The sequence below is a fragment of the Larus michahellis genome, chromosome 4, assembly GCF_964199755.1.
Source record: "Larus michahellis chromosome 4, bLarMic1.1, whole genome shotgun sequence".
Lineage (NCBI taxonomy): Eukaryota > Metazoa > Chordata > Aves > Charadriiformes > Laridae > Larus > Larus michahellis.
The window spans coordinates 90,164,677-90,177,702 of record NC_133899.1 but is presented as its reverse complement, the minus strand read 5'-3'; the positions used below and the strand labels follow the sequence as shown (position 1 = coordinate 90,177,702).

Below are 13,026 nucleotides of genomic sequence, written 5' to 3'. Positions count from 1 at the left end.
CTAATGTTGCATTACTCAGAGAAATTAAGTGCTAGGATCTGCAACAATAGTTATTTAAATAGTACAGCAGGTTTTCTTCACAGACACCAAGTTTAAGTTACTTGTTCACTTGTCCTTGTTCAGTTTTATAATAGTTTGATTTAATTTTTTTTCCTCCCCTATAATAGTCAAAGTTGCAGATCCACCACGTACATGGAAGTATACAACCAGGTAATTTTTTCATGGAAGGGGATGAACCTACAACAGCATATAAGGGGAAAAGTATATATATCAAAGAACATTTAGTCTCTTAAAACTGTATCTACAACCAGGAGGGGCATATTGCTTTAATATACAGTTGAAATTTTAATACTCAGGGCTTCAAAGTTTTCAGGTTATGGTAGAACACAGAAATTAGGAATGCTTTACTCACCAGAAGGTATCCTCGAAACTGGTTGTATATTATTGCTGTAAGCAAGTTCATCAGAAACAAGTTGCCTATTGGAATAAAAAGAGGCAGTAAGAATTATTGAAATACATGTCTGTTTCTCAAAGAAGCTTCAATGTATACAGTAAATCAGATGTAGAACATTAAAAGGATAAGTTTTCTTGGGTTTGATTTCCAAAACGTTTTTGATGTTTGAACACAATGTAACATAGCCATCCCCCTGTGATACGTTACTATTATGTTTTGAAAAAAAAAAAACACAAAACCAACAACAAACCAAACCGTAAGTACCTTCCATGAAAATTATCTTACAAGACACTACACAGTAATTGGAGGAAACAGAAAAAAAAAAGGATAAATTTATGATTAAACTTCCTAGAAAAATAAAACACTCTGTAGCTGGTATGTATAAGTATCAAAGTTAAAAACTGCCTTTAAATTACTGAAGACAAGCGGTAACTTACCTAATACAGTGAAGAGTATGAAGAAGATTGAATACGCTCGATTCTTAGAATATGCGGGAATCATCACTATATCAGATTTAACCAAAAAGGAAATAAGAAATTAATGCTTAAGATGAAAGCGGGAGACCCCTATCAGTTTTTGGCAACTGCTAAAAGCTCTTATATAGCTCAGCTTTAGAGTTGCACATACAATTACACCAAAGGAAAGGCAAAAATCAAGTTACTAAAGGCATGAAAAATCTTTACGTAACCTTCCTCTGGCTGTATTAAGAGCTATCAGCTGAAAGAATGGTTATAGTAGACTGAAGTAATCTTACTCTATTATTCTTTGAAAAGAAAGACAAGAGTTATTTCTGAAACATTGCTCACCATCAGGATTGTTTGCAGTAGTTAGCAGGACCAGCAGTGACGTCAGCGAATCTGGCAAATTCCGGAAATACACCATCCACTCCTTATCCTGCTGGCCATCCTAGTCAAAGAGATGTTCATTGTTAGGGAAACACTGAAGAATCACTAAGACTGTCTTACCAAAGAATAGGAAAAAAAAAATCAAAATAAAATGTATCAGTCAACTAATCAATTTCTTACACACACAATGAGATCTACCCCGTGAAAAAAGCACGAGACAAGCATAAAAATTAGGACAATGTTTAGGAATACAGTGCAATCACTTCACTTATTAACAGACATTAAAAAAAAAACATAGGAAGAACAGCAAGCTAAGACAGACACAAAAGCTCAATACAGAAGTTATGTCTAGCTAGCACCCCAGATCCAGGAAGAACAATAACGTCACAAACAGACAATATAGGAATCTGAAGCCACCCTTGACTGACACAAAAAGCATAACCTCTTAACCTGCAAGAGATACTAGTGTACTGGAGATAAAGGGATTCCCTAAGCATGATTTTAAAAAATTATTAAAAAAAAATCACAGACTAATACCATCTTCTCAACTTGCATTATAAAAATTAACATCTAGTAAAAGCAGCTTTCTTTGTTATTCCAGCTACAGCATGCTGTACCTCAGCATAGATGAAAACCTAATCACCCTGAATTGTATACTCCAGGACTACACTCCAGCTTCCTCAGTAATGAAGAGCTGCCTCAATGACTACCATATTACAAAAGATCCTTGCTGGTAGATTATGAGCTCCTCTCAAACACCTACAGCTCTACTAGCATACTTACTGTGAAAGGTCTCTCTCACTTCCCCTTTGACTTCCGAATAGAAAACTTAACATCCTCCGAAACAGTTATTTGCACAAAAGTTACTACCACTACTCAGAACAAAGGTATTCCCCTTTCTCCTGTTATCCCCTTAAATACTCGGGGTGGGAGGTTCTGTTTAGTCACAGTAAGGTCTACACAGAACACAGTCAGACAAGTTTTAGGTCTCTTTTCAATAACGTATGTAAAGATGTACTTAAAGTACAAGTGCAAGGATACTCATCTTATTCTAGAGGAAATAAATATTTACACAGATAAGAGCACTATGCTATAACCAGTGCTAGTGCACATTACAGGAGCCGTTGGGCAGGTGGAAAACAGGCAACTGTTCTGTTTTGAAAAGAATGAAGATTCAAAATGCTATGTAAGGTATCAATGCAAATATCACATAGAGCTTAAATATCCTGGGGGGGATGGGGGACAGAGATCAGTGTTACAGCACCCAAAAAATATTTGCAAATACTTCGGCGACTAAGGTCATCAAAATTATTTTGTGGCTCAGTGTAAACATCCAAAGCTCTGGCGGTATCAGAATTCTCATCAAAAATGCACTGAGAGGCTGATCTGGGATCATCCACATAGTTATTTTTTTCCCCAAGCTCAACTAGAGACAGCTAAAAAAGATGCAGAGTGCAAACATTACAAACATGAATCATGTAGCACAGAACAAACAGGCCTTGCATCTGCTGCAAAGACTGGAAAAATGTACCTCTAGAGGACATACACAAGACAATGCAAAAATCTAGAGGCAGGAGTTTCATTACTAAATGTATTTTTAGAACCTGCTTTCAGTATTTTTTTTTGTTAGATACAATTAGTTTGTAGGGGTATTAGACTAGCAAATCAGAAAAGGAAAGACAGACTGCTCTCTAATTTGTTATTTTTCACCTAAACATACACAAAATTGATTGATTCAGGTGTACAAGTTATATTCCCATCTGCTGGGAAAGCTCATAACTGGAATTAGATGCAACATACAGAGATAATACAAAGATCTAGCATGCAACTACACAAAGAGGGGGGGGAATAGAGCTCTGCTTCTAATTTCAGAAATTCTGTAACACAGGGATTAGAGGAATTTGCCAATCATGAGGAAGACTAGAGGCAGGCTCAAGTGCAAATTGCAGTAGGAACGAAGCTGCAAAACTGAGATTAAGGAGAAGGCTAAAATTACTGGGAGAAGTATGCAACAAATCTTTGTGCTCATAGGAACACATTTATGAAAGATCTTAAAAAGTAAGGACAAAAAAAAATAAAAATCTGAGTATGATCCGTTAAGGTACAGGAAGTTTAGGAGAGAGGGAACATACCAAGAGTACTGGAACACAAAAGTGATTTTAACAACAAAATTTCAAATTTGCTTTTCGGAAGCACAAAGAGAAAAAAAAAACAGAGGAAAAAAACAAAGATCAGAAATCAAAACATCCAAATAATGCAGGCAAAAACCTACCAAGGCATGGCCAGGGATACCAGTATTGGAAGATAAGAAAACACAGAAGAAACTAAACTTAGCAAAAAGCTAGATAAGGAAAAGAGAAAAGAAATGAGTGATAATATAAACAAAAAAGTGACAAGATTAAGAGCTCTGGACACAGAACAGTGTAGGTTTCAACAAGAGCAGAGAAAGTAAGCAAAGGATTAAATTGGAGAATTGTGTAAGAAAGCCACTTGTATAAACAGACTTTCAGTTTCAAACCTGTGATAATGGCATCAATACCAGTAACATGCAGGACCATAAACAAAGATGTCAACCACATTTTAGCATAGAACTAACTTTGCTCTGAGAAGCAGAGCTACACTAATAAAATAATAAGCTACAGCTTATAGCGAGAGAGAAAGATTTCAGTTATGAAGCAGGAAGGAGTGTTATCACTTAACAAGCAAAGCACAGTCCGGAAAAAATTCTTCACTAAAAGATGAAGGGATTCTAACACTATTCTGAGGGGCATTCTAATGCACGCTTACAGAAATAGCACTATACACGGGTACTATGCACACGTTAAATCTCTCTAAACGGACTTTAAACTCATCCCAGTGAGTCTGACAAGGTAACATGACCTCTTCAGGGGAAATAAGTTTCACCAGTTTGATTATAAAACTAGCAGCTATGGAAGTAAAGAAAAAAGAACACCAAGATGTACCAAAGCATAACTATAATTGGTTACCTTTGTTCGAGCAAACAGCAGCATGGCAAACATGGTAAAAAGAGACAGATGAACAGCTAATAGTAGAACAACACTGTTGGAAAGAAAACATAAGCATTAATACCAACTTTATCTTATTCTTAATATCCTTTGCTAAAAATACAAAAGGATGCCATATAAAGAAAACCAGGGGTATTTTTAAGAAGCAATATGGAATTAACAAAAGATGATCTAAGTTTTGATTCAAAATAAGAATCACACTTGTTCAGGACTCCTCAGCATGAGCTTAGACAGTTGTGAGGTCAATGAGATTCTAACATTTGTTTTTCTAAAGTTAGGACCCTCTTTATACCCTCCAATCAAAATACAACATCTTGGCTTCCATACACCTTTAATTCTCCTGGGACTTGGTAGTTAAAAAGTAACAGGCAAGGCCAGCGAGTTCCATAAGCTGTGCACATACACGACCCATGTGACAGGAAGAGATCTCTTTCAAAAAGTGTCATGCTGTCTGGTTACGATTTCACCAGTAGGGTTTCCACTTCAAATTTCTAATGGTGGCAAAATTTAACACACATATTGCCAAAGCCATTTAGAAGTGAAAAAGCTGGAGTAAAGCACTCTGAAGATGTAAAGATAGAGGTATCTTCTTGCGTGGCACTCATGATTGGAAGACAAGTACACGTGTGTCTACCCATACCTCTGAGAGGCTACCTTGGAGAAACACAGCATAGACCTTTGCCCAGATGATAATTCAGTTCTTCCCTTACAAAGGGGCCATATGTAACATATACAGAATTAAAAAACACCACTCAACAAGTATCAAAAAGCTAGAGTCACATCACATGCATTCTGAGAAATTTTACAGGCAAAAGGAATCAAAAAGTTAACACAACCTCCATCTGTCACTGCCCGACCTCATCAACCACTCTAGCTAGGCCATCAAGAAGGAAGCTACTCAGATGTCACACACCAGAATACTAAGAGTATTATTCTTGCTGCAAAAGGATGTTTTCTATGCTATGACCTACCTTGCCATTTCAGGCAATGTGCTGTTGATGCTTTTTAATGTTTTCTTCATCATAGAAGAGTTCTGAAGGAGAAAGAAAGGACGAAGAATTCTTCTTATTCTCACATCCTGCAAAAAGTAACAGATCAGATACTGAGTTCACATAAGATTAAGGCCACAAATATTTTTAATACAAATTTATCAAAAAGCAGTGATACACCTATCAACAGTATAACATAAAAAGGTTGTGCTCAGAAGCTAAATCCATCCCACTGAAGTCACAAAACACACAAAGATTTTATACTTATGAGTGAGTGCCTCATTAAAAGAATGAGGGATTGCTTTAAAAATGCACACTGACATTTCAATAGCCTCATCAGGCCGCTAATTATAAATAATCTACCTTCACTTCTTGGTAGACATAACAAGCAGGTCAAGAGATGGCATTTGCATATTTTCTGCCAAGGTCCATTTCAAGAAGGGAATTAATAGCAAGCTACTGTCAATAAAAACAGATACACATTTTGAAAATAAGTGCTTGCTTTCAAGTTTCAGCCCTTTTTTTTTTTCCTTTTTATAATTAAAGGGCCTGCTTATTTCTCAGCAATTTCTGCCTCTAGCAGGACTCAAAAAGGTGATTGCCTGTATTTTCCTTAGCATACATTAAAGCAATTAAGCTGTTTGATTCTTGCATTCAAGACACTTGCCAGCCTTCAAGTTATTTCTGTGACTTATCAGCTACTTCAAGTAATTCAGCATCCTGCATTTTACAACCAGTCTTCTCAGGGCCACACGTAACAGGAAAAAAAAAAAAAAAAAAGAAAAAAAATAATCACTTGCTCCCTCGCTATTTCCTTGTTCATACATCCCGGCAGTTAAACTGCTCCTTCTGCTGCTGCTTTGTATGGGAGGCTCCTGTTCAAACTACTCGTCCACTATCACACCTAAAGGTTTTACAATCACTTCTTTCCAAGACACAGTCCCCATGTTGCAAGCACAATCCTTCTTTCAGCTGCATTATATTCATTTGACTTGAATACAAAAAGGACATATGCATTTTTCTTATAGTTAGATACTTACAAGCTTAAGCAACATGTTCTTTCAACATTTTAAGATCATCTCTTCGATACTACATCACATCCTGGTCAGCAGTGACCAGTGGTCAACTATAACCACTGGAGCCTGAACAGCTCAACAGTGGGTTACTAATAGTAGCAACTGCATCCAACTTAATCCTAATACAGACAATAATTTGAAATAGGTTTGAAAGTTATCTGAAGGCAACAGATAATGGCTTTGATATAAGAAGCAAAATTCAAGATTTCTGCCTCATTCACTTCCTAGCTTTTTTACCATATTTGTATTTTCTTAATGATAATTATAAGTGAACAAAACTAATTTCATGCAGATTTATGTTATGACAGAGAAAACCAATTGGGAGATTGCATTATTATATAAACTTTTAGGACTGTTTCACAAAACTGACATTCCTCTCAGGACACCTTTATCCAAGAAAGCAGTTGTTAAACTATACAATTCTCTTTTACACTACATAGACTCTGCCATTGAATCAAGTTAAGAATGTAATTCTCTAACTGTATGACAAAACTGGTGCTATATAACCAGAGTTTTCTCCGTACTGTTTGACTGTTGACAGACTACAGCAACAAAGCTTTATCTAATTTTACTAATGACCTCACATCTTATAGTAATAATCAAACAGAATCCCTTGAGAAGCTACGTTACACCACGTATTTTCTGTGTTTTACTGAATTATCCAGCTATCAAAGACCAAACATGAACTGTCTCACCCTCCTCCCTTAATTCTCCAATAGGCCACCACCCTGCTGACTATCCCTTTGCAGGTTCTGCTCCTCTGCCACTCTCCACAACTAGAGCCGCTAATTGTTGCTGCAGAAAGCAGTTCTTACCTCCGTGCAGAGGAAACTCAGCGATACAATCCAATCAGTAAGGGAAACAATCAACGTCAGTATATAAGCCATTAGCCATCTATTTTTCCAAAACTCTTCCCATCCAACTAAGTAACTCTGAGGAAAAACAAAGAAACAACCTATTTTAATAATAAATTCCAATATCCTAATAAGTAAGCCAGCACCAACTGTTTTCCAAGTATTTGTAATTTTACAGCAGTGCTCATAAAGAGCTCTGTGACATCCAAACAAAAATACACTGATCAGAGAATTTTTCTACAAGAACTAAATAAAGGTCAGTAAAAGTGAGTGGTGCACACAGGCCATGTGAGAGGAATCCTTTGAATGCAAGAAAAATGTCCATTTAATAAGCATATAAGGAGATTTTTCCAGAAAGAAGCATCCAAAGAAAAGTTCAGTTTCTGACTATTTTTATTTTGTTTAAATGAACTGGCATGTATTTGATCACTATATACCCCAATTTTTATAGCTTAATACAAGCAGCTAAGGCAAAATCATTGTATTCTTCGCAAAATTTATTTCACTTCTTTCACACAAGCTGGAGTTTATATTTCTTAGGTTAAAAAAAAAACAAAACAATTTTTTTTAATTTAGAAAATACGCATTTTCTCATTTCTCCTGAAAGTAAGCCTTTAGTATAGCAAAGCAATCTCATCATGCAAATCCAAGATTTGAGTAACAGTTCTAAGGCATTTCCCAAAACATAAAATGGAGGAAAGCCACACTGGCTATACCTACTGAGCTGCCCAACACACCTAGCATCTCATTCAGTATCAGATGAACGTGATGCTCACCTTCACGGATACATCAACCATGAACACGAGAAAGCAAAGCAGCTCAATGCTTTCTGTTAGGCCACAAGGAGGATTCCATGCAGGAAGGCGGTATCGTACATCTGACGTGACAGTAAGCGAAGAAGGCTTTTCAATGAAAGCCAAAGCCAGAATTACAGTAATGGTTAAGCTCAAAATCCTGTTTGGACAGAGATGAAATTAAAAAAAAAAAAACCCAACAAAACAAACAACCCACCACCAACAAAAAAACAGCCCACAAAAAAACATGAAACAAAAAAACACCAAAAAAACACTAAGCCCACAAAATGAGTCAAAAGAGCAATAAAATACTTACAGTAAAGCAATTTTCTTAGAAGTAAACCAAGCTTTATAAGATCATATTTAAGACAAATGGGTTAGACCGCAATGCAGCACTTAATTAGCATGCCGTTACCCACATTAGAATAACGTAACTGCTGACCACCAAATAACCTTAGGTGGTGTTCTTCTGAAACTAACATTACAATCTCGCTACTATTTAACATGTTTAGAAATAGACACTTGGAAAACTCTAACACACCGTGCTGTAAATCATGCCAATAGTCTATTCATGCAACAGTCCTATGGCTGTTTCAAAGAGCCATCTACATGATCACGCTTTTGTATATCTTGTTGCTTTCCACTTCTATCACGTTCACTTGTAATCAACCCACTTGCTTCGTACAGTAAATTCTTATAAGGATAAAAGTACAATTATTTAATTATTTATCACAAAAGAAAGATGATTTTTTTTTTTTCTTTTTTAATAAAGCCTTACTCCAAAATGAAAAAGCAAAATGAATACCAAGTTCTTACCACTGGCAGGTTCTTGAATAGTACCATCGATAAAGCCACAGGGATTTGGAGTCCACACGGTGATTTATAGATCGATACTGAAGGCAGAAAGCAAGAAGGATAATTCAAACCTTACATTCAGTCTGTCTCAAAGACAAAGATCAAGTTACCAAAATAAACCAAATTCTAATCAACAAAGCTCAAGTCTTGAGACAATTCCAGTTTCACAATAAGCTAAAGAAATTGTTTTACAAGTTATTAAAGTGTCAGTCACCCGTGACCATAGCTGTAGCCTACATGCATGCAATGGGAAAGATTTTAATGAAGTCTTCCTAGTCTAAGGACCACACAGTCGCTCAGATAATCAAACTGCGTGGCAGTCATCTGAAGGAAGGGTTATCATCATTAAAAATAAAAGCACCTGTACTAATTCAGCGCCTATTCTATCTACTCACCAAAACGGTCCACCCATTTCGTTTACCTTTCTAGCATTCATTCCATTCATGGATCTTCTTTTGTCTTTCTCTTCCAAAAAGCCATAAGATTCAAACAGTTTAATTCTGAATATAAGAGACCTCTAATGTCCTTAAACAAAACATGCTTTACGTTCAAGGAACTACCCAGTACTCAGAATTGTCCCACTTTTGCTGAAATCTGCTAAGGCCCTCCTCAGCAGCTGCTCCTGGGCCGCTGTTCCTCTGCCGAGAAGTATCCGCACCTTTAATATACCTGATCCTCAGATATCTCCCAACCAAACACTATCTGAATGCAGCAAGAGAGCTCAAGAATTGCCCTACAGCATTCCCGCTGCCTGTGACTAATAACTGGGAGATAATAGGTTCTGAGAATATGCAGTAATGGCCAGTAAAGGAGAGACAAAGACAGAATGAAGACTTCCAAAGTTCAGCTGAAGCGAGAGTTCCAGCTTCTTGTTTGAAATTAGCCTTAAACTCTACCAGCTTTTAAAATATGCAAGTAGTCAGATTTAGAGGCAAATTACAAGGTTTGCTCAGATAGTTTCTCTTAGCGGTAAGGCCAGTCACTTTCAAAAAAAAAAAAAAACCCAAACAAAAAAAACCAGAAAAACCAAACCAAAACAAAAAAAACCCCGACAACCCACAAAAAAGAAACCCAAAAACCCACCACAAACCCCAAACGAAAAACCACCCCACAAATCATCATCTCTTTTGACAACCTTGAAGAGAATCATAACATAGTTTGGGTTGGAAGGGACCTTTAAAGGTCATCTAGTTCAACCCCCCAAAGACGACTCTATTTCATTGTACGAAGAAACTTGTTTCTCCTAGGCAGAACTTCACTGAAACTAGCATACCACAGGAATTTGGAATTCTGATTTTGCTTTGTAAATCAAGATGATGTTATGTGGAGGTTGCCTTGACCACATAAAAATGTAAAAGCTAGCAGAATGCACAACAAATATCCAGCACGGGAGGCACAATAGCTAACAAACAATTATATTTACCTGTATTGCATCTTCAATAAATACTATGGCTTGGTTTATATAAAGGTCATTATCAGCTCCAGCACCTGTAAAGTTAAAAAGAAGTAAGACTCATTCTCTGTACTTCAGATAAAGCCTACAGCTTGCTAATTAGTTAACAGAAGCTCCACAACCGTGATTCTCATGGTAAAGAACACTGTACACACACAAAAGTAGAGACAGCTCCTGCCACATTTGCTCCATCAGCAGTACTGTGCATTAAATTAAATAAATAACAATCATCTCAAACAGATCATGCATCTTCTTGTATTTTGTGAAAAGGTTCTCTCTTACATTTAGCTTAAGTATATGGATTACACCAGTAGTTAAATAGCTACCACAAGACTGCAATATTTCTATAGAGAGACAAGTCCTAAGTAACGTGCATTGCAATAGAGCTTCAATCAAATTATTGTTTGACAAAGTGTACAGTCAAGTGAAGCTGGAAAAATCAGACACTAGAATACTACACATTTTTACTTTTGCTTAACAAAGGTACTGAGGTTTAGATTGATCTCATTCTCTCCAAAATCAACAGAAACCTCCACTCAGATGAGAAGAGAATCAAGTCCTTTTTTTAAATTTGTCCCAAGTTATTATCACTATATCAAACAGATCAGCATTCAAGACAGAAAGGGGTGAAAGTATACAAAGTGAAATAAAATATCAACAAATTAGTTACTATGCAACACTTCAAAACAGTTCATATGAAGATACATACACAAAGAATAAGTGGCAAGCACTTGAGTTCACTTGAATTAGGACCCTTGAGTAAACAACCTGGTAATTAAGCCAATAAGAGACACAAAAGCAGTTAAGGCCCAAATGAGGAAGGAAAAAAAAAAAATAAAAGGAAGAGGGGAAAAAAAGAAAAAAAAAGAAAGCTGACAGGGGCTAGAGATATGAAAATATGTGCTAGCGTAACGTTCCCACAGAGGGGAAGAAGCCCAAGGAGCACTTCATGTTGTCTCCTCCCAGGAGACAGCAATCCCAGCACGGGATACGATGAGATTGAGTCACTCCTAGCACTGGCACAATGTTCTCCAGGCTCCAAGAAATGCCAGAAGCACCACTGATCTGAGTCCCAAACAATGTTATGTTCCACATGATTCAGCAGCATCAATTTTCTACAAAAACTGCAAACAGTTTTTAAATGTCACCATTTATCTGAGCAAAAGCAACAACACAGTTTTGTACTGATTCAGATATGAATCAAGAAAGACTGAGCATAAACAGGAGACAAGCTAGTCTCACACAATGCAGATCTTATCTCTTCCAAGACACGACACACCAGTAAGACAAAAATAAAGTTGTTTAAAGGAGCAGTATTAGTCAAAAGGATAGCAAGGACAGCAAAAGCTTTAGATTTCTTGGAGCACAAGCCTAGTGTTAATTTTGTAAGGGCAGAATCTAAGCAACTGCTCTTAATATAAAAATAAAACAGGGAAATTAGCAAGAAATGTTTGCTTTAGCAATTAAGAGTTTTAGTTTGTTTTTAAAGAAAGAAAATCCACGCATTTTCCATGCATGCTACCGAGGATACCCAATTTCTTCTGAAACTCTTAGTCACAGCAAGTGACGCTTAGTCACAAGCAATGAGTGAAATACTGCTCGGTTCGGGTGTGCAGGATCTCTCTCAGACCCCACTGCACTTTTGACACTCAACAAACAGGCAACAAAAAGAGAAGATTCGCTTAAGTGATGTGATCCCCTGATAATAGAGAACCTGAGGTCTCCAAAGGAACCTTTTCCTGGGGGGAACTGAGAAGTGGGACCTCGAATAGGCAGTGAGTTAAGAGGGGGGAAAAAAAAAAAATTGTCAGCACCTTAAAAAATAAAAATTAAAAAAGAAAATAAGCCACGTCTCAGGCTGCAGCAGTGCAAGGTTTGCACCCAAGGTCAGCGATAGCGGCTCGGTGCGTTCAGCCAGGCAGGGCGGCCGCAGGCGGCCCCACCGAGCCGCCTCAGGCGGAGCTGCCGGGACCAGCCGCCGCCGAAACACCGGCAGACCCCCACCGAGCCCCGGCAGACCCCCAAGGCAGGCCCGGGGGGGCTCCTCCTCCGGCGCCCGGCCCGCCCGCCCCGCTCCCGGGAGAGAGCAAGCTCTGAGAGAAAGGGGAGAGCGCCGCCGCCCCCCTCAGGCACCGGCTCCCTCAGCGCCGGGCCCGGGGGATGCCGCCGTCACCTCCCGCCTCACCGCACTCACCGTCCTCAGCAGCGGAGCGGGCACCGGCCCGCCAGAAAACCCGCCTCGCTCGCCAGCTCCGCGGGGGCAACAGCGGCTCCGCCTCAGCGCCAGCTGCCGCCTCCATAGGCAGCGACCACCGCGCTCCCTACCTCCTTGCTGTTGCCGCCGCCGGCGGGATGGGCTGGGGCTGAGGCCGGGGCGGCACCGCCCGCCGCACGTCACCGGCGGCCGGGGGAGGGCGGGAACCGGGCTCCTCCCGCCGCCCCGGCCCGTCCCCCCGGCCGGGTTCGCCGCCGGGAGCTGGGCCGGGTCACGGAGTTGTCCCCTGACAGACTTCTCCCTCTGGGCAGCGAGCAGGGCACCGTCCGCCACCTCAGGAACCGGTATTTGTAAGCGGTTGTGGGGTGGTGACAGACGTGACTAAGTTTGTGGTAAAAAGCGTTAGTTCTTCACCCGAACTTACGAGAGCAGATGCCAGGGGTCGTTACGATTCTTAAAAAAGTA

At 39.0% G+C, this 13,026-nt stretch overlaps 1 protein-coding gene across 3 annotated transcripts in view; it reads right to left on the bottom strand.

The window, feature by feature from the left end:
- The window catches only part of TPCN2 (two pore segment channel 2), a 30,958-nt gene extending 18,219 nt beyond the window's left edge, over positions 1-12,739 (bottom strand). For 2 of the 3 annotated variants that reach the window (XR_012586904.1, XM_074586329.1), the window contains exons 1-11: positions 12,541-12,739; positions 10,317-10,381; positions 8,855-8,931; positions 8,021-8,198; positions 7,206-7,322; positions 5,297-5,403; positions 4,287-4,359; positions 3,572-3,640; positions 1,261-1,360; positions 892-957; positions 413-477 (exon numbers count right to left, since the gene is read on the bottom strand). Coding sequence is in view for 2 of the 3 variants with exons in the window: in XM_074586329.1 (XP_074442430.1) it covers positions 413-477; positions 892-957; positions 1,261-1,360; positions 3,572-3,640; positions 4,287-4,359; positions 5,297-5,403; positions 7,206-7,322; positions 8,021-8,198; positions 8,855-8,931; positions 10,317-10,381; positions 12,541-12,646 (1,023 nt within the window). In the remaining variant the exon portion in view is untranslated. The remainder of the gene's footprint in view (positions 1-412; positions 478-891; positions 958-1,260; positions 1,361-3,571; positions 3,641-4,286; positions 4,360-5,296; positions 5,404-7,205; positions 7,323-8,020; positions 8,199-8,854; positions 8,932-10,316; positions 10,382-12,540) is intronic. The other variant, XM_074586330.1, reaches the window with a different exon arrangement.
- Between the last annotated feature and the right edge of the window lie 287 nt (positions 12,740-13,026).